This window comes from Pseudoliparis swirei, chromosome 7, assembly GCF_029220125.1.
Source record: "Pseudoliparis swirei isolate HS2019 ecotype Mariana Trench chromosome 7, NWPU_hadal_v1, whole genome shotgun sequence".
Lineage (NCBI taxonomy): Eukaryota > Metazoa > Chordata > Actinopteri > Perciformes > Liparidae > Pseudoliparis > Pseudoliparis swirei.
In genome coordinates, this window is record NC_079394.1 from 15,496,757 (window position 1) to 15,524,192 (window position 27,436).

Genomic DNA, 27,436 nt, shown 5'->3' on the forward strand with positions numbered 1-27,436 from the left:
ATATTGCTGATTATGGCTTACAGTTTAAGAAAACTCTAAAATCCTATCTCATAAAATTTTAATATTTCCTCAGACCAAGTAAAAAAAAAGATTTATAACAGCTGAGTGTTTGTCAAGGCTCAGGAAACCCTTGCAGGTGTTTCGAGTTAATTAGACAATTCAAGTGATTTGTTTAATACCCTACTAGTATACTTTTTCATGATATTCTAATATTTAGAGATAGGATATTTGAGTTTTCTTAAGCTGTAAACCATAATCAGCAATATTAAAAGAATGAAAGGCTTGCAATATTTCAGTTGATTTGTAATGAATCCAGAATGCATGACATTTTTGTTTTTTTAATTGCATTACAGAAAATAAAGAACTTCATCACAATATTCTAATTTTCTGAGACAGTCCTGTATATAAATACATATAAATATATATATATATGTAAATAAATATATATTTATATATATATATTTATATATAAATAGCTAGCATTTACAGGGTTCCTAGTGCATGAGTTCACCACGGTGCCATGCATTTCTACGGCTGGCCAGGTGGAGGGTGGTATGTGAAACGAGGGAAGCACATTAAACATTTCCGATGCTTTGAAAATAGAAGATTTTTTCATCAGTGTGGTCAAGGCAGTGGGCGAAGCCGGTCACAGTGATGCTCAGACTGAACCTCAGGACGAGAAGATCAATAAAAGTGGAGGAAACAAATGCCACAAAGCAAGCTGGACATCTCCAACACTCAAGATGCTCGAAGAGGATAAAACTACATTTCTGTGTTTCGGACCTTTATGAAATTTACCGCATGGCCACTCTAATTTGAGATTTAGTTATTCGGGACTGGAGTATTGAAATGAAACTTTATCGGGGTAATCAATATGTGGCGACAAAGAGATGAACTCTTCAAGCATCCTACATCTGTTGGCACATTTCCCCTGAACCAATGAAAACAGTCAGTGAAATCGGCCATGATTGTAGTCCGGTCAGAAGACTTTCGTCGGCGGTGCTTTCAAGATCAGTTGGAAATAAGGACCCTTGCTCAAAATATTAGGTTTTAGTATATACACTTCAGATACTTTTACTAGAGTGTGTCTATTTCATGCTACTTACTACATTTGTTTGCTTTATATTCACATGAGTAATTAAAATATAAAATCAACTAATAAATTAGTATTTATTAATATAGTTTAATTTTGTATGTCATTTTGTAAGTACTTCAAATTAGCTCCTCCTTTAACAGCTGCAATATTAAATAGATTAATGCATCAATAATTAGAATTCAATAATACATTACACATAGTTTCTGCTTAATGAGTACTTTTACTTTTCTTACTTTTTGTGCAAATCCTTTTTGTATTTTACCTAATTACAATTTTGAATGCATGAATATTTCCACTTTGTTGCATTGCTACTGGTCTTCTTAGACGATAAGATTGATACTTCTCTATAAATATATTATAATATATTAAGCTTCTAGCCAGCAGTCGATTAGCTTAGCACAAAGACTGGAAACGGGGGGAAACAGCTAGCGAGGGTTTAGCTAGACGTGCTAAATGGCAGCTTAAGTGGTCCAGTCTTTGTGCTAAGCTAAGCTAACCAGTAGCCTCATGTTTACCGGGATCAATCTTATTGAACGGTTCCTTTAATCATTCCTTTTTAATTAATTAGTCGATGTAGTTTATAAACTTTAAGGGTTATGACCACGTTTGTGGTTGTAATGAGCTAATTTCTTCGTAATAGTACACCATAAAGGAGTTTTAATTAATATGGCAACATACCGAGGACTAACGTCTTGAAGAGTCCTGTCAATGTTCAACGTTTCCTCTTTTAATTCTAATTAAATGAATTGTTCCTACTTCCGAACACACGTAGAAGACTCTCTCGACCTTCATCCGTGCAGAGCGCAGAAGTCGAAGTCGGCGAAGGCGTCCTGCTGCTCGGCGGAGAGCACGAAGGGCTTGGAGGGCGGCGACATTACCGGCTGCAGCCGCGTGAACTCGCTGTCGAAGTTCCCGACGTCCAGCGACTCCTTGATGGACGGCAGGAACGGAGGCGTCGCCGTCCGGGCCAGGAGGGCGTCCCAGTCGATGGTCTGGAGGAGGAAGGTCAAAGGTCATTGAAAGGTACAAGTACTTGGTATTTACAGGTTGTATTGTTCTTTTAAAGAAATTATGTCAGAGGTAAATATTGTACTTTTACTACATCTCAGAGGAAAATATTGTACTTTTTACGACATGGCAGGTTAATTATTTAATTACAGAGTAAAAGTAACGAGTCTATAAAAAGTGATTTACCTCAAAGTACGTGTCTCCTTTGACGTCGGTGGCGTCTCTCTCTCCGCCGCCGAGTCGCTTCAGAGGATTCTTCTTCAATAGCTATAGCCGCAGGTTCTTAAATGTGTTATACTTGAAAAACTAATATTATAATATAATATTATCATTATTCTAAATTAATAAGACACCTTTACTGATTGTTACAGTCAGTCAGTGTTTTTAAACACTTTATATTCAACCGGAGGGTCTTCATAAGAACATGCCTTTTCTTTTTGTTTTTATTTATTTATTTTCCCCTCTAGAATTATTGTTTTTTTGTCATATTCTAATTCAGTATCCTTCAGTTTTATATATATAAATATATATAATTGTATATATATGTATATATATATATATATATACATATATATAAAGTAATTTTAATGAACTCAGAGTTAAGTTTACCTTCTGGAGGATGCAGACGACATCCGGAGGAAGAGACTCTGGATACTCCACGTCATCGTTGACGATGCTGTCGAACACCTCCTCCTCATCCTCACCAGGGAACGGAGACTGGGAGCAGGAGAAAAGCCGAGTTAGAGATTTAAAGGAGGAGCACTGAGACAGACGGGTGGAACAAAGTAAAGTGCTGCTGTGGACGTATTTTAGACAATATCAGTCTGAGTGTAATCTTCAAAGCCACCAGACTCCATAGACAAAAACAGGGCTCGTTTGTTTGTGTTGTTTTGTGACAACAAAGTCACAAACTAACTAACTAACTTTCGTCCTGTGCTGGTAATCTGGTCTACTGCGGTAATAACACACAGACTGTGTAGAAGTACCTCGTACAACACACTTCTAAAACATCATGTCTGTCCCCACTAGACATTAAAATCAACGTGGACAGAAGAATCAGCAAAAAACTTCTGAAATGAAAACTGAAATGCGTGTGAACAACCTCTCCGACGAGCATCTCGAAGATGAGGACGCCCATCCCCCACCAGTCCACCGCTCGGGTGTAGTTGTCATCCGTCAGGACCTCAGGGGCCAGAAACTCAGGGGTCCCACAGAAGGTGGAGGTTCGATCCCCGTGACCCATCCCTGCCGGAAAGAAATCATCACATATTCAAACTGAGAAGAACTTTGAGTTCAAAGAGCAATTAAAGCCTTGATGTGTCAGATGTAAAAATGTTATGTGGTGGTCATATCCAAAAGAATAAAGCGCTACTTGTCACGTTGATGGAATCCAATTACACAATAATTATCCCACTTAGTCTACAAAAAGAAACTGTTTTATAAACAAGGCACGAGTGGTATATAGTGGCTGGGTTTGCACCTACACTTACGTGCACGTGCAAACCCAGCTACTATATACTACTCGCGCTCAATCAACTCACCTTCTTTACAGAGACCAAAGTCTGTGATTTTTATGAATCCATCTGCATCCATTAACAGGTTGTCCAGCTTCAAGTCTCTGAAACACAGAGGACATGAAGTCACAGCTGGAGGTCACAGCTGGAGGTCACAGCTGGAGGTCACAGCTGGAGGCCATAGCTGGAGGTCACAGCTGGAGGTCACAGCTGGAGGTCACTGAGGTCAGTGACATCTACAGTACGCGACTCACCGATAGATGATTTTATGCAGATGCAGGAACTCTAAACCCAGCAGGACACATGCCGAATAAAACCTATAAACAACAACAACAACAGGTTTGATCTGAATCTGGTTTATTGCCAAGTAGATTTTAATGGAATTTACTTTGGTGTTTTGGTGCATAACATTAACATAATAAGAGAACATAAAATAAAAACAAGTATTGCAAAAAAAAAAAATACAGAATAGAAGAAAATTACTATAAAATGTTATTTAATTAAAAAATATATATAACATATTTGAATGTTAAAGGTTCACAGTACGAAGTATTACAAGAATATGTATATCTATAGAAAAAAGAAAAAAGGTTTGTTTTATAAAGAAATTATAAATGTATGTTAAGTACTATGCATAACGGCTAATTTTTACTATGCATAACGGCTCATTTTTAAAAACATATATATTATATTATTGGATTATAATTATTAATGCACTTATGTATTCATCACTTTAATATTAATTTGAGCTCATTTTAATTACTTTTTATACTCATAATTATCTGATTTTATATTTTGTTGGAAACAAATCTGTAGGGTGATTAATGTTAAATAAATAAATTAAGTGGAGTAAAAAGTATTTACCTCCAAATTATTGAGGAATAGAAGTACAAAGTAACATAAAATGGATAATACAAATACCTCAAAATTGTACTCAAAGCTACAATGAGCAACTTTCATTTGGTGGTGTTCTGATGCCCCCCTGTGGACTAAAGTGGTAGTGTTGTTATGGCGCCCCCTGTGGACTTAAGTGGTAGTGTTGTTATGGTGCCCCCCGTGGACTAAAGTGGTAATGTTGTTATGGCGCCCCCTGTGGACTAACGTGGTAATGTTGTTATGGCGCCCCCTGTGGACTAAAGTGGTAATGTTGTTATGGCGCCCCCTGTGGACTAACGTGGTAATGTTGTTATGGCGCCCCCTGTGGACTAAAGTGGTAGTGTTGTTATGGCGCCCCCTGTGGACTAAAGTGGTAATGTTGTTATGGCGCCCTCTGTGGACTTAAGTGGTAGTGTTGTTATGGCGCCCCCTGTGGACTAAAGTGGTAGTGTTGTTATGGCGCCCCCTGTGGACTTAAGTGGTAGTGTTGTTATGGCGCCCCCTGTGGACTAAAGTGGTAGTGTTGTTATGGCGCTCCCTGTGGACTAAAGTGGTAGTGTTGGTTTTGGCTCACCCTGTGACCTGAAGTGGTGGCGGTCTTATAGAGGCATTGGTATTAAAATTAGACAGTTTAATAACCAGTTAAAAGTTCCTCACAGTAACTTTAAATCCAACATTCACACAGTTTTGTGTCTTTAAATAAACGCACCGCGTCTGGGCCTCGCTGAAGACGTTGTTGTGGATGTGGATCATGAGGTCGCCGCCCGGCAGATACTCCATGACGAAGCAGACGTGGTCGCCGGTCTGGAAGCAGCCGTGGAGGTTCACCAGGAACGGGTGTCGAGACGCGTTGATCATCTCGAAGATCCTCTTCTCGCTCATCAGGCTGCAAAGATACAAGCCTAACTTTCACAGTTATGACTTAAATGTCTGGAATGTGGTTTTACTGCCTGGTTTCAGCTCCTTTGGTGTGGCCTTGAGTCGACAGGCGTGTTGGTGCAAAGGATGTCAAATAAAAGTAGAAACAAACAAGTAAGAAGTAACTTACAACGGTCTCCTTACGGCTTAAAATTAATTTTTTGATAATGTGTAAATGAAGAATCCAATCAAGGTAATTGAGTTTAATTAAACTCAACCGCATCAACAAAGTCAACAAAACAAACCTTTTGTCATTGTTTATTCTGTTAAAATTAAAGCGCTTTAACTTTTATTTGAAGAGAAAACTCTTCGAGAGTATGTTACGAATTAAATTTAAAGGGCCAGCGTCAAAAGGAGTATGAATACGTACGTTTTCTTTTGGGTATAATAATCACCTGAAACTAAGAATCTTTGTGATCCGTATGATCTATAAATACTTCATGAGTCTGACATATTTCCACAGGAGCCCAGGAAGGACAAACCAAACACTTTTTTTTACGTTTGCTATCGTAGGGGGGGGGGGAAGCTTCAGGTGGTTGCAGTCTGAAACCTCCACTAGATGGCGCCATACCCTGCAGCAACCATTTTCCTGGTGAATGAAATGAGTTGAAATAAAAGATGGTGTATTTCTGGCGCCCCTGTGGACTAAAGTGGTAGTGTTGGTCCAGCTCAGGGACCCTAAACTACCTGTTTCCTTTAGCTTTCCCCACACACACGCACACACACAAACACACACACACGCACACACACCACACACACACACACGTCACACCACACACACCACACACACACCTGTCCACTTCATCACGAGTCACGACGTCTCTCTTCTTCAAGGCTTTGATGGCGTAAAGTTTCCCCGTCTTCTTAAACTCGGCCAGCAGGACCTGACGACACAAACATTCACAACCAAACGACCAAACACCAGAAGAAGAAGAAATGGGAGTGGAGAACGTTCACCGCACTCACTTTCCCAAAGTGTCCTCGGCCCAGAACCGAAATGTACCGGAAGTCTTCCTTCTGCATCCTGGTGGGGAAAGAGACTAATGAAAATTAACTTTTACAGTATAGAAGATTAATATTTGTGTGTACATGTACGTCTGTGTGTGTGTGTGTGTGTGTGTGTGTGTGTGTATGTGTGTGTGTGTGTGTACTTTGGAGCAGATACAGGCGGATCTTCACTTCCATCTGTGTTTTTTATGGACGACTGGAAACAAAAGACAAAAGAAATATTGTATTTAAATTTTTTTTATTTGAGCTTTAACCCTTGTGTTGCCTTAGGGTCATTTTGACCCGAATCAATATTACACCCTCCCCCCGCCTTTGGGTCATTTTGACCCGATTCAATGTTTCACCCTCCTGTTACCTTTATATTTACTAACATATTTTACCCTTTGGGTTCAATTTGACGCCAGCAATTAAAACCTCCAGAAAATTATTAGAATTAATATTGTTTTCCAAGTTTAAGTGTGAGGCACTTTATGTTTGTTTGTTGACTACCGAAAGAACACCGACATTAAACATTGAATGGGGTCAAATTAATCCTAAGGCGGGGAGCGTGTATTGATTGGTCAAAATGACCCTAAGGCAACACAAGGGTTAAAGGACCAGGACTACACTGAGGTATATAGAGGACTAAGACTAACTGAGGTCTATAGAGGACCAGGACTAACTGAGGTCTATAGAGGACCAGGACTACACTGAGGTATATAGAGGACCAGGACTAACTGAGGTCTATAGAGGACCATGACTAACTGAGGTCTATAAAGGACCAGGACTACACTGAGGTCTATAGAGGACCAGGACTACACTGAGGTATATAGAGGACCAGGACTAACTGAGGTCTATAGAGGACCATGACTAACTGAGGTCTATAGAGGACCAGGACTACACTGAGGTCTATAGAGGACCAGGACTACACTGAGGTCTATAAAAGACCAGTACTACACTGAGGTCTATAGAGGACCAAGAATAACTGAGGTCTATAGAGGACCAGGACTAACTGAGATCTATAGAGGATCAAGACTACACTGAGATGGATTCAGGACCAGATAAAAGGTCTGATAGGAGACACAGTAATCCTGCATTAAAAGATCAAATCAGTTTCTAAATGGAGTTTCCTCATTATGTCAGTTATGTAATCTGGTGGACGACAGAAAGCTCTCATGTGAAACATTTGTTAGGAAATACTTAAATTCAATGTGGAATAACTGTCTCTTTTTTTTAACTTTGCTAAATGTTTTTAATGTTTCTCACAGACGCAAAAGCATTTGGTTTTAATAGTTATAAATTCACCAAAACCACAGGAATGTTCTGCCTGGATGAGCATTTAGTACGCCTTTACACTTGTATTATTATATCATAAATTATATATAAATTATTCCATAAACATTTTAATTATAGTGTAACTTATATATAAATTACTCCATATAAATTATTATTCTATCATAAATGCGAAATTAATTATTCCATATACATTCTATATAAATCATTATTATATTATGAATTATATATAAATGATTCCATATAAATGATTATTATATCATAAATTATATATAAATTATTCCATATCAATTAATATTATATTATAAATGATATATAAATGATTTAATAAATGTCATACAAATTATTATTATACATTTTATATAAATGATTTAATAAATGTCATACAAATTATTATTATAACTTATATATAAATTATTCCATATAAATTATTATTATATTATAAATTATATAGAAATGATTGCATATAAATTATTATAATATGATAAATTATATATAAATTATTCCATATAAATTCTAATTATATTATAAAGAATGTACTACTGTTCCAGAATTTAGATAAAAGCATAAAATGATCAAATTAATTCACCAGTGATGCGCTGTGCTCTGCGACGGCAGTGATGAAGACGGGAGCCTCGTCTTCCTCGTCTTCCTTGTCTTCTTCAGCGGGGGACGGAGAATCTTCAGGGACAACGAGTCGGATTTCTGGAACTTCGCTGCAGATTCCCAAAGACAAAAAAACAACAAAATGAAAAAGGCGGGAAAATCATGTGCGTTCATATTTTAAATCCACTATACTTTCACGCTTTTTGTCAAGTAACATGTTCAATGCAGTACTTGTACCAGAGTATTAAATATATATAAATACCTCGGTAGCGGAGCTGTGCGTTCAGGCTCCCGCTCGGCCACGGGGTCGGAGGTCGTGGAGAGGGTCGAGCTGAACGTGAAGTTGCTGTAGCGAGGGAGGACGCTCATCATCAGGTGACCCCACGTGGAAAAGTTCATGTTCATCTGGGCCGCTCGGAGGAAGTTCTTCCCTGGGGGGGGGGGGGGGGAGGAGGAAATGGTATAGAGTAAGGAGGCAATGTGAAAGAGGAAATGGGAAGGAGGAAATAGGATGAGGAAATGGGAAAGAAAATTGGAAGGGGGGGGGATGTGATGGAGGAAATGGGAAAAGGAAATGGGAAAAAGGAAACAGGAAATGGGAAGGAGGGAATGGGAAGGAAGAAATGGGAAAATGGAAATGGGAAAGAGGAAATGGGAAAGAGGAAATGGGAAGGAAGGAGGAAATGGAAAAGAAGAAATGGAAAAGAGGAAATGGAAAGTCACACCGCCATAACAGACGCACAGATGGAACCCGTTTTCCTGGTCGTTACCTCTCTCTTTGGTGAAGATGCAACGCTGGCGTCTCAGTCTCGGCTGCCGCTCAACAACAGTGTCGATGAACTGAAGCTGGGAAGTCCACAACAGACGGATTTTATTAGCGTTTTGGACATTCTAAATCTTTCTATATTTGCATACTTCAATATGTAGGCTAAACATGTGTGATTAAACAATGCTTGTGTTTTTGTTAGAATGGGCCCCCCATGTCTACAAAGGAGTCCGCCATGTTGTCTGCTGGAGGTTTTATGACCTTTGCCCGCGTACCTGGGCGTACATGAGGCCCTGTGGCTCCAGGCTGATCTCCTGGCTGTGGGTGGGGGCGTCCATCATGTCCTCCAGCCTCAGGGACTTCACCGCACACATCGCCCGCCGGTCCCACCAGAAGACGGCGACCTCCAGCTCTCGAGACTGAGAGAGAACAGGCACACAAGCCATTAACACAAAGAAACAACTGAGTGAATTTAGCTTTAACTGTGTGAAATGGATTTATTTCTCATATTTCAAAGTTTGATTTGAGTTTTAAGTGAAAGTTCAAATAACAATGACTTCTGCCAATGAAACATGCTATATTGTCACCTTTCTGCACTTTCTCTATTGGAGAACTTAAAATGACTTAACCCTTGTGTTGCCTTAGGGTCATTTTGACCCGAATCAATATTACTCCTTCCCCCCGTTAGGATTAATTTGACCCCATTCAATGTTTAATGTCGGTGTTCTTTCGGTAGTCAACAAACAAACATTAAAGTGCCTCACACTTAAACTTGGAAAACAATATTAATTCTAATAATTTTCTGGAGGCTTTAATTGCTGGCGTCAAATTGAACCCAAAGGGTAAAATATGTTAGTAAATATAAAGGTAACAGGAGGGTGAAACATTGAATCGGGTCAAAATGACCCAAAGGCGGGGGGAGGGTGTAATATTGATTCGGGTCAAAATGACCCTAAGGCAACACAAGGGTTAAGAATAAATAAATAAATGCATGAATAAATACAAGAATAAATAAATGCTTAAATAAATGTATAAATAAATACAGGAATAAATAAATAAATGCTTAAATAAGTGTATAAATAAATAAATACAGGAATAAATAAATGAATGCTTAGATAAATGTACAAATAAATAAATAACTGCTTAAATAAATGTATAAATAAATACAGGAATGAATAAATATAAGTTATAACTCAACAGGACATCATTAAATAAATGTATTTCTACATTTCTGTATTTCTTCATTTATTTATATCTCTATTTATGTGTCCACACGTATTTCTTCATTTATTTATGTGTGACATTTATGTGTCCGTATATTCAAATGAGCTGGGGCGGTCCGAACCTCATTGTTGAACAGGATTGGTCAAGTCTGTATTTATTTATTTATACATTTATTTAAGCATTTATTTATTTATTCCTATATTTATTCATGTATTTATTTATTTATATATACTTAAGTCATTTTAAGTCCTCCATATCTACTGTGTGAGATTTTGTGAAGAATGAATTTCAGCCGGTATTAGGGAGACACCTGCTGGCCATAGACAGAACTACAACATTAATAAACCATTGGACTTTAAATACTTTTTTAAAAATGGGCAATACCCCCCAAAAACACTTCCTTTAAAACTGTATGTTTATCAAAATAAAAACAAAGTGAGTTAGTACCTCGATATAATCAAAATAAGTGGAAATAATGAAATAGCATCTCAAAATAATACTATTTAATGAGTGGGTATAATGCAAAGCTCTTCCTAAATAATTACTTTGTACCTCAAAATAGTGACTTTGAACATTATATATATATATATATATATATTTATATTTATTTATATATATAGGCGAACGGGACTGGATGCGAAAATCGGAAAGAAAATGCGCGCGACCCACAGTAGTCTTTAAACACAAGTTACAAAAATGACATGATATTAAAGTCGATCAAGTGCTATTTAATAATAATGGAGAGGAGTCTTATACAGTTAGTCACTGGAGCTGGTCGACAGTAAAGGAGTATTGCATGATGGGAAATCTGTGGCAGAGCAATTGATTTCTACATAGCAAAGGTCATAGAAATAAATAGGTGTTAAAGATAATTTCTTTTATCCCAGAAATGTTTCGGATTCAGTTCAATTAAGGTTTATCATTTGTGTTAAACATTGTTTTAGTTTCTTCCAAAAACCTGATTTAAAATACCGGCAGCAATGTTTGGTATTTTATTTGTTCAAATTAGCTTTAACAGTTAAATTATATTTGTATTTTATCTTAAATTAGTAGGTTTTTCGGGTCACACTTTATAAATAATTAATCTCATCAAATTGAACTTTGAGGTTGTTCTTTACTTGAGTATTTATATTGCATGCCATTTTATACTTCACCGCTACATCATATTATTTGACAGCTTTAGTGTTTTTTAATGAAAAAACATAAACAGCCCTTCTAAAATATGATGCTCTGTTTAATTAAAATAATCAACGTTTATACAACAGCTTTAACTATTAGACGATTAATTGATTATTCCATTTGACAACAAATTTTATGATTTTCATATATAATTTAACTCTTTTTTGAGTTCTTTATTTATGTTTCTGACTGCATGTCAGTGACTGGACTCACCCGCTCCAGCTGGATGCAGAAGGTCTGATCCCAGGTCAGCCTGCCGGCGGCGGACCAACGCGTCTGGCCGACCACTCTGCCGTCCAGCCGCAGCACCGCGCTGACTGACGACGACGGACGGGAAGGAATAAACAGAACTTCACCAGAACCATCAGGATCCGACCCGTTTGACCCTCCTGCTTTGCTTGCGGGACACGTTTCTAGGAACAAAGTCTGATTATAACTACTAACTGTAGAAGTTAAAAGTAATAATAAACAATAACATTCAGGAAGTTCATTTCAACCATGAACAATATATTTTCTGGACGAGAAAACAGGGCATTAACATATCTGAGTATATTTTTGTAGTTGTTTTGCGTCTCTTTGTCATTGTTTTGTGTCTTTTTGTAGTTGCTTTGTGTCTCTTTGTCGTTGTTTTGTGTCTTTTTGTAGTTGCTTTGTGTCTCTTTGTCGTTGTTTTGTGTCTTTTTGTAGTTGCTTTGTGTCTCTTTGTAGTTGTTTTGTGTCTCTTTGTTGTTGTTTTATTACACTTTTTAGTTTTTTGTGTATCTTTGTAGTTGTTTTGTGTCTCTTTGTAGTTAATTTGTTTCTCTTTGTAGTTGTTTTATATCTCTTTGTAGTTGTGTCTTTTTGTAGGTGTCTTGTGTCTCTTTGTAGTTGTTTGTGTCTTTTTGTAGTTGTTTTGCGTCTCTTTGAAGTTGATGTGTGTCTCTTTGTGCTTGTATTGTGTCTCTTTTTGGTTGCATTGTGTCTCTTTGTAGTTGCAGTTATTTTGAGTCTCTTTGTGGTTGTATTGCTCCCTTTCATCAGATTGAAGGTTGGATCCTCCTGATGAACGTAAGTTTAGTTCCACGAGCTCCTGAAGAAAATATTATAACCCAAGTTATAAATGTTCCCCTTTTCTGTTCAACGTTGTGAAATGAGAGAGTAAATGTCATGGCATTTACAAGAGGGCCTTTTGAGATGGGCTGAGGATAAAACACAATAAAATGATGATATTGGATTAACTTTTAGACGAGGACTTCATACTTTTCAGTATCATAGACAAAAAGATTTAATAAGCAAAACAACAACATAGCTCCATGCAACTCCATTCATATAACTATTAAATATGACACTAATTAAAAAATGTATTTGATTATTTGATTTATTTTACATTATTTATTTAATGTTAGAAAGCAGATTCAACATTTTTGCATTGGTTAAACAACCAATACTATTGTATCAATAATTATCAAACTAGGATCCAGACATTATACATCCCTGAAATAAACACACTACTGTTGGGGTAGAAAATGTATCAACAGCTGTCTCTGCCATCTGTCTATGGGGGATAATCTAATCCTGTGTGGGGTCATGCGAAAAGGTCACAACCAAGAGGTTTTGACCACCGTGTAAACCTTCAGGGGTCTCCTATTACTTATTTAGTGGTAGCAGATGGACTCTGGAATGTGCACGTCTTGGCGATGTGTATAAGAAGGAACGAGCCGATGAAGAAAGTAGCATTAAGCTCCTCACAGAGGAGGGTTCAGGGCTTTGCTCCACTCAGCTGGGTGTTTCCATGACTTGGTTGATGTGATATACCTATTTGTTCCATGACTTATTTGTCTAGTTGAATCACTTGTCCACTTGTTTGTACCTGGCTCACATTCTGATCATTTGTGAACTTGTTACTATATAATAAAGTGTGATAAGACCACCGTGCTTAGAATACTTTTGATTTCTCACAAGGCATCGGAACATTTATTCCACCACAAATGGCGACGAGGATTTGGATGGACGCGCAGCGCTGGACTCCGGCTGAACGGCAGATGGCCATAATATAGATGAATCCTCCCCCGAGGTTGAGAAGCTGCCGTTCAGACGGAGACCAGGACTGCCGATCCAAACCAGTTGAAGTAACAACGAAAAACACGCGGTGAGAGATTAAGATTATTTTGAGATCAATCAAGTCATGAAAATGGAAATTGGAAATTTTTTAAAGAAAAATCTCACAATCAGGTGTTGTTAACAGACGTGTTTTGAAAACTGTTGGGTTCTCTAGTGGTTGGATCTGCCAGGTTGGCGCACACTTCTCAGGAAAACAGTTAGCAGTTTTAGAGATAGCAGCGGTTACCTTAGTCATCCATGTGTATTGTTTGAAATTTTGTATAGAAAATTTATTGACGACACCTGACGACATAATACAATGATTAGAGATGTGTAGTGCTCAGAGTAAGAGTGAGACCGTTGAGAGCCATGTGGTCCCCATCCTTCCGCCTCTGTGTAAGTTTATGTCTGATCGATATCCTGGAAGCTTGGATCAAATGAAAAAGTGGATAGAGATTGGTTTTCCATCAAACGGAAGTTTGAGTGAAAATCAATTAAAACAGTTGGAGGTATCACTGGGGGAAATGGAGAGGAACGCAACAGCTCAGCATGCAGCCTTATCAAAAAAAAAAAAAGCAGAAGAAGAATGTAAAATTTGAGGCTGACTGGGAAGCATTTAATAAGTGGAAATTTGAGTCTGAGAGAAGGGAGAGAAAGAGATTGAAAGCATTCAATGCACTGGGAAACATCGATCCTGTAAAGGATGCTAACATACTTTCCACTATTCACCAAAATACTGTGTGCCCTTGTCTTTCTGAGGTACTGAGGAAATCATTGGATCCAGGACTGGACTCCGCCCCCCCCCCTGCTCCTCCAGCCTACGTGCAGCAGCCCTCCCAGTCAAATGCAGCACACGTTTCAGCAGACATGACAAGAGGACAGCAGCCAGACTCAAGCACCGAGACGACCTCCTCACCGGCCGTGACCCGCCTACAGTCTCAACAGGGGAGGGTCATGTTGCAGGAAGAGAGGGGGGCTACAGCTCTCATGCCGATGAAAGAAGGGGTGGGGGCAGAAGGGCCACAAGAGACATGCAGTTTCTGTCTGTCACACCTGACGACAGCCCTTGACACTCAATGCAGCTTCACCGGACACAGTCCAAGAGGGACACAGACTTTGGAACAATGCAAAGACCATCTGGAAGAGCGTTTCGTGAGCGGGACGAGACCAAAACTCCGGCAGATGGTGAGAAAATCATATGTTCCACTAACAGATGTCCTAAAGCACGCTGAACATGCTAAGGCGGAGTTGCACAGAAAGGAGATGCTTGCAATGATCAACACGCTTGCAAGGCAAATACGGAATATTCCTCCATGGCAACGTGGGAGGACAAGAGGTCATACCAGAGGTCAGGGAAGACAAAGAGGTGGGGGCAAGCGCAGAAGTAGAAATAACGACCCAGACGTCTGCCATTGCTGTGGGAAGCGTGGACACTGGCAAGCTGATTGTCCGGAGAAACAAACAGGGCCTGCAACCGCACGTCTGACTGAGGGGAGGGGAGGGAGGGGCGGACCCCAGAGATGGACAGCCTCTCCACAGGAAAGCAGGTAGCACACAACACTTCACATGCACAAAATTTCACAATGTATGCCAACAACCCAGGCTTATCTTATTTCATTTGCACGCACACACAGTACTGCAGCAGGAAATTATATGCAGCCATTACATTGTACATCCCATGTGAGCGTAGGGCCAGATAGAATATACGAGGAAGCATGGTATGATCAACAGGTAGAAACAGAGAGTTTAGACCTGAAGCATGTTTACTGGTCAGAGGAGGCTGCTGCGGTGTCTGTGTCTCTCTCTCCATCCCAGGGGAAACTGTTCCTTGGAACCACTCCTCACGTATCATTGGCTAAACCGTCACACTGGAAAAGGCAGGATCTGGGTCCGTGGCTACAACAACGTATCAACCTCTTGGACTTTAGACCGGGTGCAGAAGACTCGAGGATCGAAACTAGCGCTATTGGTAATGTATTAAACTACATTGACCATCACAGTAAGTGTACACGAATAAAAAACAAAGAAAGAAAAAGAAAAAAGAAAGAAAGAAAAGAACAAAAGTACCACATGGGGACCAACATGTCTAAAGGGTTTTCATGAAAGACCAGGCAGGTCCCATAGAGTGCTTAGTGAAAACTTTGGAATTCTATAGACGATGTATTAGTTTATATAATATTATATGTATGTATTGTATTATATGATGAATTACAGCCATAAAAGGAGGCTTGTAAAATTAACACAATCTAAACATTTGGCAGATAATAGACATAAAACTAGTCTACAAAAAGAAAATGGAAACGTCAATGTGCACTAAAACAAGTAATTTATCTGGGACATGTGATCACAAGAGAGGGCTATTTCCTCTCTCCCAAATCGTATTGTGGTAGTGCAATCACTACCAAAACTAATTAAGAAGAAACAAATTATGTTTTTTTTAAATTTTTTTAGGAACGACGTCATACTACAGACAGTGGATCCCAAATGACTTAGAAAGAGAGGCACACCTCTCGTCCATGGTAAAGGCCTCAGTGAACATGACTGACTGACTTAGACTATAAAAGCAAAAGACAGAAGAGAACTTAAAGACTTCCTTACTACAGGCCCGACCGGGGCCTGCCAAGACCAAACTTGATATGTATTTTATACATAGACCGAAATGACTGTTACATGAACTCCAGTTGTGTCAGCCTCATGGAGGAAACTTAGGCCTGTGTCCGACTTCTCTTTGACATGACTTGTTGTCACAGGTCTTCCTCTCTGATTGCAGCAGCTGGAGAAGCCATGGATTAACATCACGGGACATTGTGGGCTATTCTGATGTCACACTTATAGTCCCGCATGCAGTTTCCCAGAAGACTTCTCACCTCTCTGCTCAGAGATGGTTCAGATATCATGTTGGAATAGCGTGACATTACGGTAAAACGCTGCGATGAACTTAACTCAACTACACTTCTTCCGACTGCAGATGATGGAGAGCCTCATGATAGGGTCCAGGTATTGCAACAGACATGCATCCCGAGACCTGATCTGTTGGACACACCTCCTTCCAATGCAGATTCAAGCTATCTGTAGCTATCCAGCTCACCCACAACGGGGCAGCGGTCAGGTTGTATGTTACATCACATCACACACTTGTTGGTGTCAGGCTTACTGCACACCGATCAGAACAAGCAGCAGAGCTGATTGCACTCACAGGGGAATGTAAGGTAGCTAAGAAGGTCAAACTAACAATTACACAGGTTCACTTCATGTATCTGGAACGTACATGACCTTGGGCCTCTGTGGAAGACACAGAGGATTTCTAACAGTGGCAAACCTATCACACCACACGGTGGGTTTCAGCTGTTTTCAGTCGTTAAATGTGAAGCTCACATCTCTTCTTTTGACCTGTGTCAATAGTAAACATAGTGGCAGATCTGGTGGCAAAGGCGGCAGCCTTATCGGGCACCCCATTCCCCCACATAGACTGATTCCAGTCCTTAGGCAGATCTTTCCACAATTCATTCTTTACCAATGCCAGGGCGCTCCGATGGAACGCTCTGGTGCCACTCTTGAGTCGAGGGTTGACAGCCCAGACGGCAAGCCTTATTTGCCACGCTCTCTTCCATACTTCTAGATTTTCTCATGGAGGAGACCACGTGGGCAAAGGGGGAATGTGTAATGCTCTAAATGCAAGTTCATACACTAGAGCATTGTTAACATTTGCAATAAATAACAACAGCAGGGTCACCGCCCTGCAGATACACTTTTGAACAGTTAGTAATGTATTTTAAATCTCAACGTTTTAGGTTGTAACATCAGGCATCATTGTTCTTATCATCCTCAATCAGCTGATTGAGTTGAACGAAAAGTGGTACTATTAAATCTAAACTAGCGAAATGTTGTGAAGAGACAGGCCTATCTTGGTGAAAGCACTTTCCGCGGTGCTTTTCACATGCGCATGAATCAGGAACAAACATGGCCTCAGCCCTTGAGATAGTGCTCAGGAGACCCGCACTGGACTGGGTCCAGTAAGACACGCTTTGACAACTGATCATAATGAAGACAGCATGCTAAGATATTGTGCTAATCTCTCATCCTCACTCTCAGCACTTCACACACAGGTAAAAGCTGCACTTCCCTCACCAGCCACTGCGGTCCAGCATCACCTGAAACCAGGAGACTGGGTGCTCATCAAGGATCAAGGAGGAAGCACAGCAGAGACACTACGGGTCCCTTCCAAGTACCCCGACAACGGAGACGGTGGTGAGAGTGGAAGGAGAACAACGTAGGTCTACGCCAGCCACTGCAAACGCATCCCAGATCCAGAAGGAGAAGGAGCAGCTGCGGGTCCGGACTAAAGGGAGGGTGAGAAAGCGAGCGCCTTCCTCCAGCAAGTAGTGTGCCAACAAGCGCACCATTAGCAGTGACGTAACCAAGCACCTCACTCATTTTATGTGGCTGGGAAGAGAGAGGAGGGGATTGCCATAGTTTCTCAAACCGCAAAGCTGTCATATATAAATCAGTGTGGTAGGAGGCGAAATCATGTGCGAAGGTGTAGCCACCCAAGAAGCAGCAGCGATGGAAGAAAGATCTTCAGCATCAGGACACTCCTTTGAGGAGCACGGGTGCAGCCAGAGCAAAAGCATGCACTCACTGCTTTCTCTGAACACGACAGCAAGGATACTGTTCCTGAACTTTGAATTTCAATTACAAGACATAAACGGCAAAGATACCAGCCCGTTTCATCTCACGAAGAAGTGGCAGGAATTGCCCAACAGGACGATGTGTTCCCTCTCCTCGTCAGATTGATTGATATGTTAATATAGACGAACAACTTCATCAAATAATATGTGAGGGGTGGTAAGTGGCCTACCAGCAGGTCAGTAAAGCACAGCCAAAACCAGCACCTATTGGATACATGTACTTTTAAGCCCAACACAGGGTCTATTCAATTAGAAAATAGGTATACAGAGCATACCTTGAGTCAAAGTCAAGCATTCATCTTGGACTAAAGCATAATTGTACTAAATCCTTAACTAAGACCAGACCTAGAGGTGGAGATTCACCAAACCAAAACCATCCATTCTGATCTATTCTTTGACTAATATCAGCTGTCATGTTAATTTCTACGTGTTAGGATAACTAATTTGAGAATAGTGTGTAACTAAACAAGATCAGTACATAGTGGGTATTAGTAGACAAAAACCATACTTGCACTCAGAGGTTAAGGATGTACTGTCTTGAAATCTTTGGGAATCTACCTCACTGATGTATGTCCTACAAATGGTTGTATACTAACTTTTGACTATCATTTTTCAGTTGTTAAAATTGTCAAGAATGACAAAAAGAGGGGATTGTTGGGGTAGAAAATGTATCAACAGCTGTCTCTGCCATCTGTCTATGGGGGATAATCTAATCCTGTGTGGGGTCATGCGAAAAGGTCACAACCAAGAGGTTTTGACCACCGTGTAAACCTTCAGGGGTCTCCTATTACTTATCGAGTAGTAACAGATGGACTCTGGAATGTGTACGTCTCGGCGATGTGTATAAGAAGAGACGAGTCGACGAAGAAGGCAGCATTAAGCCGGAAGCTCCTCACAGAGGAGGGTTCAGGGCTTTGCTCCACTCAGCTGGGTGTTTCCATGACTTGGTTGATGTGATATACCTATTTGTTCCATGACTTATTTGTCTAGTTGAATCACTTGTCCACTTGTTTGTACCTGGCTCACATTCTGATCATTTGTGAACTTGTTACTATATAATAAAGTGTGATAAGACCACCGTGCTTAGAATACTTTTGATTTCTCACAAGGCATCGGAACATTTATTCCACCACAACTACTTTATTCATTCTTTTTACTGTATTAATATTGTCAGTTTTTGCACCTGAAGGATCCTATTGGTCAGTAACCGTTCACAGGTCCACATGTCCACCTACCAGACTCCATCCTGTGAGCTCCTGAACCGTCCTCAGTGGGACTCTGATGGGTTTCCTGCTCCGAGTTGCTCCGAGGTTTCAGTAAATCTTCACATCCAAGAAGTCGGACTTCAAGTTTGCCTGAAAAACAGAAACAGAAAATATTGATGATTTGACCCTCAGTTCACAACGAGAGCATCTCCTCAATGAAACGTGTTAAAGGTGTCAAAAGAACGGCTGGCAGGGATATCCTTAGAAATACATTCCTATTCAAATAGACTGAATGAACAAAGAGAGACAAAGCAACTATGGAGAGTCAAATGGCTACAAAGAGACTCAAAGAAACTACCAAGAGACTCTGGGTGGCTAACCCTCACCCTAACCCTGAGTGACTACAAATACTAATAAATAAGAATGTAATAGAAAACAAAATAGTCATAATTAAATAAATAAATATAAGTGTAAATAATAATAATAATAAATAATAAAATTTTAAAAAATGTAAAAACGTTTTTTAAATGGAAGATGGACAAATTTAACAATTCAATACAAAATTATACATTTGTTTTGGTTTTAACATTTTTAAATTACTAAATTACTGAATTACTTAATTACTAAATCATTACATAAAGAAAGAAAGGTGGTTTCAACCTTATGAGAGAAAAGTGGTGCTCTGCAGGATCCATAACGGTCATAAGAACATGCACAACTTAGTTTCATGTGTGACCCTCTTACTTAAAAATCTATTCCTTCACACACATTAACACGTGACCGTTTTCTCTGGTTTGCAACGTACCGGTCAATGAGGCGGGTTTCATGGAGAAGGTGGACGGCGAGGTGTTCAGGGGGCATCCGTGTCCAGGGTCTGGTGGAGGCGGGGGTCCCTTTGAGGGGTCCTGGTTCTCCTCCGTGGTGCATTTCTCCAGAGACAGATTCAGAAGATCCAGCTTCTGGGAGGACTCGTGCACCCGGGACTGAGCCTGGGGGAACACCGGGGTCTGAACATGGGGCACCTTAGACTTTAGACTTCTAAGGTTCTTCATAAATGTATCATCATGTATCCTAAAGGCCATTTCAGTTCTGAGGAAAATCTTTTACAGGAACATGAACCACTGAATCTGATTATCAGAGGAACCATAATGTTATTTATCTGTCGCTAAAAAAGTTATTTTACAATGTTATAAACATCTAAAACCACATGAAATGTGCCGTCACGTGACCTCAGACCTTCACCAGGGCCTCCTGGTCCAGGCTCTATACTCTAAGACCGGATGAGACTCAGACCTCCACCAGGGCCTCCTGGTCCAGGCTCTATATACTAAGACCAGATGAGACTCAGACCTCCACCAGGGCCTCCTGGTCCAGCGATGAGATCCCCTCCAGCTGCTTCACCACATCGTTGGCCAGCACCAGAGACTCCGCCTCCCTCCTCACACGGTGCTGCAGCTCCACCAGGCGAGCTGAGAGGAAGAGATATATTATAATAATATACATATATATGTATATATTATATATATTATATATAATATATATATAACATATAATATTTATATATAATATTTATATATAATATATGTATTATCATATGAAGAAGAAGGAGGAGGAGGAGGAGGAGGAGGAGGAAGAAGGAGAAGGAGGAGGAGGAGGAGAAGGAGGAGGAAGAGAAGAAGACAGCGAAGAAAAAGAAGGAGGAGGAGGAAGGAGACAGAGAAGGAGGAGGAGGAGGAGAAAAAGGAGAAGAAGAAGAATGAGAAGAAGGACTAGGAGAAAAAGGAGGAGGAAGAGAAGAAGGAGAAGAAAAAGGAGAAGAAAAGGAAGAAGAAGAAGAAGAAGAAGAAGAAGAAGAAGAAGAAGAAGAAAGTTTCCATCATTTAAAAACATATATTCTGAAACGGAGAACAACGCTGTTTTTGACATCCATATAGCAACAACGTGAGAACCTCTCATGACCTATGAGCTCTGACCTCCACGAGTGGAGCTGTCTGGGTTTCCTCCTCCATCTCCCCCATCTCCCCCATCTCCTCCACCTCCTCCATCGCCGCTGCCGCTGCCAGCCTGGGTGACTTTGATAATCTGCAGTCGGATCAGCTCGATCTTGGAGCGGCTCTCCTGTAGCATCAGCTGAGCCGTGGACAACATCGGCTCCTGCAGGACATCGAGAGAGACTTCACCACCACACTTTGACAAGTCAGACGGGACACGGGGGGGGGGGGGGGGATCCAGCCATGATTAACCAAAACAACAACACCAGGGGTGTCACAGCTGCATGCAAGTAAACAAACAAGTGAGCAGAGGAGAGGGATGACGTTGCACTTCACTGACCTCCGGGCGATGCTCTCGCTCCTCTTGCTGGATGCAGGGACTAATGTATCATCCTCGGAGGGGGTTGCACCTCTCCACCTTCACTATATCCTTGAAACACAAGTCCCCCCCCCCCCCCCCTCTGATGTTACGGTGCGTTCATCACACACACACACTCACTCTCTCTCCTGATGATGCGTCTCCTACATCTTGAGAGCTGGATCACGCGGGCGGTCCTCCTCTCGTTTTGTTTTGACGCCTCCGTGCAGCCTCCTCTGCAACATCCCCTTCCCTCTGCATCCTCATCTTCCTCTGCTCTGTAACAGAACCCCCACCCCCCCTCCACCTCCTCCCTCCCTCCCTCTTTTAGAGGGGGTTTCTTTCTGCAGGAGGGGGGTGGGGAGGGGGGGGTGACGACTCCGCTGCTGATCTGCCTGCTCTGGACTCGGCATTGGCCGCTGCAGGACCACATGTTCTCCTGAGCACAGAGTGCAGCTGCTCCCTCCGGCCTGCGTGTTGTGTTCAGGGGCTTGTTGTTTAACCCGAGGAGACGATAATAACCTGATACTGATGGCTGCTGAACACGATCCTGGACATGTAGATGTCTTTCGGGCCCGTATGTGGTTGCTGTCCGTCCTCTTCTCACGCCATCTGGTGACAAACGATAACAAAGTACAAATATTAGTATCAAAATATACAAGATTACTCATTTTTAATCTCAGATTAAACGGCGTATGATTGACTTATGTAGCTGGTAAAGGTATTTTAATCATTTAATATGGCAGATATCACGACCAAAATTACTTTTCTATTTTATTTAGACATTTTATTTTTTTAATTACATTTTTTGTTTTGTTACTTTATTTATACTATTATTGCTATTGTGTTCAATTTTGCACTGGTGTCAGTATTATTTATTTTACACTTAATAAGTGTTATTATATTGTTCATATATGTTCATGTTTATGTAGACATTCATGTACACCATGTGGAAGTGGAAAAAGTACTCAGATATTTTATTTTAAAAAAACGCTTTGTACCAGAAATCACGCTCAATATCACTGTCTATTTTATTTTTGTATACACTTTAATTTTTAAATATTCATTCTCTGTTGTTGAATTTAACTTTTTTTATTTTAGTTGATTCTTTAAAAACTATATTTATTTATACATTTATTTTTTTATATTACTTTCTTTTTTAAAATACTATATTTATTAACCTTACTATTATTGCTATTGTGTTACATTTTGCGCTTTTGTCAGTGTTATTTATTTTACACTAAATAATTGTTCTTAATACATAGTTTATATATGTTTATATTTAAGTAGATTTATGTATGTTTATATTTATGTAGATATTTATTTATGTAGAAAAAGCCCTTTTGCACAATATGTTTTTTTAACATTTTATTTATTTATATATACTCAATTTATTCATATATGTGTATATGTACAGTATGAAGACATTAAAGGAAACCGAAGTCAGATATTTTAATTAATTTTCATTTATTTTTTTATACATTTTTAATTTTAGTTGATTTTTTAAAACTTCATTTATTTGTGTTATTATGCTATTTTGTTCCATTTTATTCTGGTTTCAGTATTATTTATTTTAAACTAAACATGTTTTAGTTTATTGTTCATGTATGTTTGTATTTATATTTGTTGCTATTCTTTGATAAATTTGCTCAGCTTTATCATTAAATAACACCTTATAATGTATTAGTAAAGTACAAGTACCTCCGATTTGTACCTGGTCACAGTGCATATTTTAATTTAAAAGAAGTAATATGAAATCTAGTGGACATAACCTCGAATAAAACGCAGTTTGTTGTGCTTCATGTGACTCAACGGGCAGAATGAGGTTCCTCGTGCACTGACATTCAGCCGATTCTTTTTTCTTTTTTTTAAGTGCGCAAGTGTGAGTCGGTCTAACTGACGACGGCCCCGAATACATGTTTTTATTTTTTGAGTGGCAATAACATTTTTTTAAAAAAAATACCCTCTTAGATAAACACGCGCACTAATTCGAGGTTGAGTTCATCTCAAGTGGGATTTCTAAGAGGAGTAAAATGGTCAAATTATCGCGCAGCAGCGAGACCTACTTTGAGAGGCGGAGCTCGCGTCTCCCTCCGTTCGGCGAGGCGTGTTCTAAATGAAAGGAGCGCGTCAGTGGCGGTTGCTGTGACTTCCTCGCTCGCGCATCGGCAGCTGCATTGTGTGGAACGCAGCACGTTGTTGGCTCTTCCGCGCGCTGGTGAACTTTACGCCGAATAACATAAAATTCTCCTGTTTCGCGGATCGTTTCCCTCGGACGTCTTTTGTAAGTCGGAAATAAAACCATGTCGGCCTCGGCGGCAAAAGTGAGTAAAAAGGAGCTCAACTCGAACCATGACGGCGCGGACGAAACCTCCGGTAAGAAACGGAATGGCGGCCTCCTCTATTCACCGCCATTTTCACTTTCTTCTTCTTTACACATCACCCGCACTGCCACACGCTGTAATACCGCTTATAAATGACTGTTTGTGCTCATCTGCGCTTTGCACACGGGCCCTTCTTTGTGCTCGAGCCCCAACGGTTCGTCGCTCGAGCCCCCGAAGGTTCGTGTCGTCTCTCGCGCGCGTGTTCACGTTTCCATAACGGCGGTTAGCTAAGCTAGCTTAGCCCCCAAAGCTAACGCGTTCGTTAGCATGCCCGCTGTTGTTCAGAGGCCACGTTAGCTTAGCATCATCAAGCGTGGTCACTTTGGTAGCTCGTGTGCAAATGCTGGAGGATAATTTTCACCGTGGTTCGTTGTAAAAGTACATGTAACCACCAAATGTATACATTTATAGGTGTTATGGTGTTTATATAACCGCGTATTGTATCCGTCTACTCCGTGCTTTAGCAGCTAGCTGAGCTGTTGTTGTTGTAGTGACATTATGCTCCGTTACTGTTCAAAATTTAAATCCACAGACTCTTGATCGGAACAATGAAGCAGTTATTATATTTACACAACCGAAAGTGGGGCTCCGCCACACGACCACGGTTTTAGTTTAAATGGGGCGGTGGGGGGTGGGCTACTCTCACGCTACTGTCCCAAATTTGAACCACGCGGCCTCGGCGGCAGCAGCCGGCAGGAAGCGGAGCGTCTGAGCCGCGAGAGCTGCAGCCAATGGCCGCTCCTGTTGCCTTAACCCTCCGGGGGGGTCCCCGCGTTTTAATCAGCCCCCCTCATAACCCGGCACTTGGGGAAAGTCACAATAAAAGTACCTGAACACTGCTTCCTAGGGAGAGTAACTCAATATAATAGCTTACATCCATGTTTCTATTTAAGTACTAAATCCTGACCTGACATTGTGAATATTATGTAACTCATCTGTATTGTGTGTCCCCCCCCCCCACACAGAGAAAGAGCAGCAAGAAGCTATTGAACATATCGATGAAGTCCAAAATGAAATTGACAGGTAAAAATATTATATTTTGTGCATGTAGTGTATTTTCTCTACATATTTTAAAACAAGAGGAACTAACTCGTTAATCAGATGTTTAAATCTGTGTTTGCCATGGGCCTGGGTAAATATACTTAAACAATCAATGTTTTTGTTTAGGTTGAATGAGCAAGCCAGTGAGGAGATCCTGAAAGTAGAACAGAAATACAACAAACTCCGTCAGCCATTCTTTCAGAAGAGGTCAGAACTGATCGCCAAAATCCCAAACTTCTGGGTCACCACGTTTGTCAACCATCCACAAGGTGAGCAAATCCACACAAACTTTTTATTGCCATAATAAAATTATTGAGTAATTTGCACAGTTGCTAAAGTCTAATTTGTATAATATCCCTCATCACAGTATCTGCCCTACTGGGAGAGGAAGATGAAGAAGCACTTCATTACCTGAGCCGAGTGGAGGTGACCGAGTTTGAAGACATCAAGTCGGGCTACAGAATAGATTTTGTAAGTATTGTTAAGACGCACACATATACACGACATGGAGGTGAAAGGTGTTTCTTCTGTTCTTACTCCTGTCATTTTTTTTTCTCCTAGTATTTCGATGAAAATCCATACTTTGAAAACAAACTACTTTCCAAAGAGTTCCATCTGAACGAGAGCGGAGACCCGTCTTCAAAGTCGACAGAAATCAAATGGAAATCAGGAAAGGTATGTGTCGCTTTGAGTTTGTTTTGCCGCCAGTTAAACCTAAAGCTCCTCTTATTACCCGTCACCTGATTATTGATGATTTGAAAGTTCCCAACAATTGAACATCCTATTTTTTTTTCGTAGGACCTGACCAAGCGCTCCAGTCAGACACAGAACAAAGCAGGAAGGAAGAGGCAACACGAAGAACCAGAGAGCTTCTTCACCTGGTTCACCGATCACGCCGACGCTGGCGCTGATGAGCTCGGAGAGGTCATCAAGGATGACATCTGGCCCAACCCCCTGCAGTACTACCTGGTACGTTTACCAGCATGTTAAAATCTCCTCGCGACACGCACACATCTTCTAGCTGTATTTTAATTTTCCGATAACTTGAAAGACGCAAAACAAAAAAGGGCTAAAAAGCAATTTCTTAATCTCTTAAGGTTCCCGATATGGATGACGAAGAGGGTGAGGATGAGGACGAGGACGAGGAGGGTCTGGAGGACATAGACGAGGAGGGAGATGAAGATGGAGAGGATGACGAAGAGGACGATGGCGAAGATGGAGAGGTGAAGTGATGGTAGAGTTGCACGGATGTATGTAAGAGAAGCTCGTCTTCAGCCATCACTGACTCTGATGACTTGTTCTTTCAGGATGACGAGGGAGAAGACGACTAAAATAATATCATCTGCTCTGACCCTAAACCTTCTATTCCCTGTTTGGTTTTTCCACTCATGTTTGGGAGCAAAGGTTTTAAATTGTTTTTTGTTAGTTTTTTTTACTTTACTTTTTTTTATATATAAATCTGTGTGCTTCATTTTTCATTCTGAAGCCTCTTCACCTTGTTGGTGCCATGCTATGTTCTTTAGTCTCATCCAAGGCCAATGGCACTATGCCCGAATTGTGAGTACCATCCCCAAGTCATCTCAATAATGCTAATTTAAAAAAAGTAACAAAAATAGAATCTGCATGGCATTCTGAGTAGAATTTCAAGAAGATTCACACAGAGTTCCTCCAGTTAAAGTTTGTGGTGGAATGACCCAGCGCTAGCTAACCTCAATTTCTTTATCTGCCATTACATTTTTTTTTCAGTTGGGATGTTGATCCCTTGAAAGTAACTGTTATATTTTTTTCCCTGTGTGGATAACGAGTACCAGCTCATTCCTTTTTGACTTGTAATGTTTCGGGGGAGGGGGGTGGGGTAAGCTGGAGAGGGGCAAGAGTATGTTGGTTATTGAAGAGTGGTTATTTTGACCATTTCTATGGGACTTTTTCTTTTCTTCATTGTATTGTTTTACAGATATCCATGCAATTTGAAATGACATTTTTAATAAAGAACAAAAATGGAAAAAAACAAGCTTGTAAATGTTGGCCCCTACTGCTTCATGGGTAAAAATAAAATAAGACCCCCCCCTTGTCTCATAGAAGTTGCGTTTAATCACATTTTCATTTCCACTGGGTGGGGGTCAGGGTGGGGATGGGTGGGACAATAAACTGTTTTAAATTTGAGGTGTAAAACTGGCTTTGTTACAATAATAAAACTTACTGTGTTTACATGTTGTGGGA

At 40.4% G+C, this 27,436-nt stretch overlaps 3 protein-coding genes across 7 annotated transcripts; 2 read left to right on the forward strand and 1 right to left on the reverse strand.

The window, feature by feature from the left end:
- Window positions 1–1,424: 1,424 nt before the first annotated feature.
- Window positions 1,425–21,590, reverse strand: LOC130197040 (serine/threonine-protein kinase N2-like). The gene is given in 20 exon segments (XM_056419506.1): window positions 1,425–2,088; window positions 2,291–2,371; window positions 2,714–2,821; window positions 3,207–3,349; window positions 3,646–3,722; window positions 3,873–3,935; window positions 5,204–5,380; window positions 6,205–6,296; window positions 6,379–6,436; window positions 6,564–6,616; window positions 8,282–8,408; window positions 8,561–8,729; window positions 9,069–9,144; window positions 9,340–9,483; window positions 11,681–11,784; window positions 17,636–17,643; window positions 19,469–19,592; window positions 20,248–20,431; window positions 20,793–20,911; window positions 21,392–21,590. Coding segments are annotated over 20 exon segments (2,310 nt in total). The 3' UTR covers window positions 1,425–1,884.
- LOC130197041 (uncharacterized) lies at window positions 13,920–17,741 on the forward strand. 5 transcript variants are annotated; one of them, XM_056419511.1, is made up of 3 exons: window positions 13,920–14,885; window positions 14,916–15,518; window positions 16,320–16,995. In XM_056419511.1, the coding sequence occupies exons 1-2, from the start codon at window positions 14,099–14,101 to the stop codon at window positions 15,098–15,100; spliced, it is 972 nt and encodes a 323-aa protein (XP_056275486.1). In that variant the 5' UTR covers window positions 13,920–14,098; the 3' UTR covers window positions 15,101–15,518; window positions 16,320–16,995. The 5 variants fall into 5 exon arrangements, with proteins under 5 accessions (XP_056275486.1, XP_056275485.1, XP_056275483.1 ...); XM_056419510.1 differs by having other exon boundaries at window positions 13,921–15,518; window positions 16,320–16,468; window positions 16,547–16,995; XM_056419508.1 differs by lacking the exon at window positions 16,320–16,995 and adding an exon at window positions 17,642–17,741 and having other exon boundaries at window positions 13,921–15,518.
- A 2,339-nt stretch (window positions 21,591–23,929) lies between the features above and the next one.
- On the forward strand, window positions 23,930–27,431 carry seta (SET nuclear proto-oncogene a). The gene is made up of 8 exons (XM_056418746.1): window positions 23,930–24,167; window positions 25,141–25,198; window positions 25,343–25,485; window positions 25,584–25,687; window positions 25,778–25,891; window positions 26,015–26,185; window positions 26,314–26,439; window positions 26,524–27,431. The coding sequence occupies exons 1-8, from the start codon at window positions 24,095–24,097 to the stop codon at window positions 26,545–26,547; spliced, it is 813 nt and encodes a 270-aa protein (XP_056274721.1). The 5' UTR covers window positions 23,930–24,094; the 3' UTR covers window positions 26,548–27,431.
- Window positions 27,432–27,436: the final 5 nt, after the last annotated feature.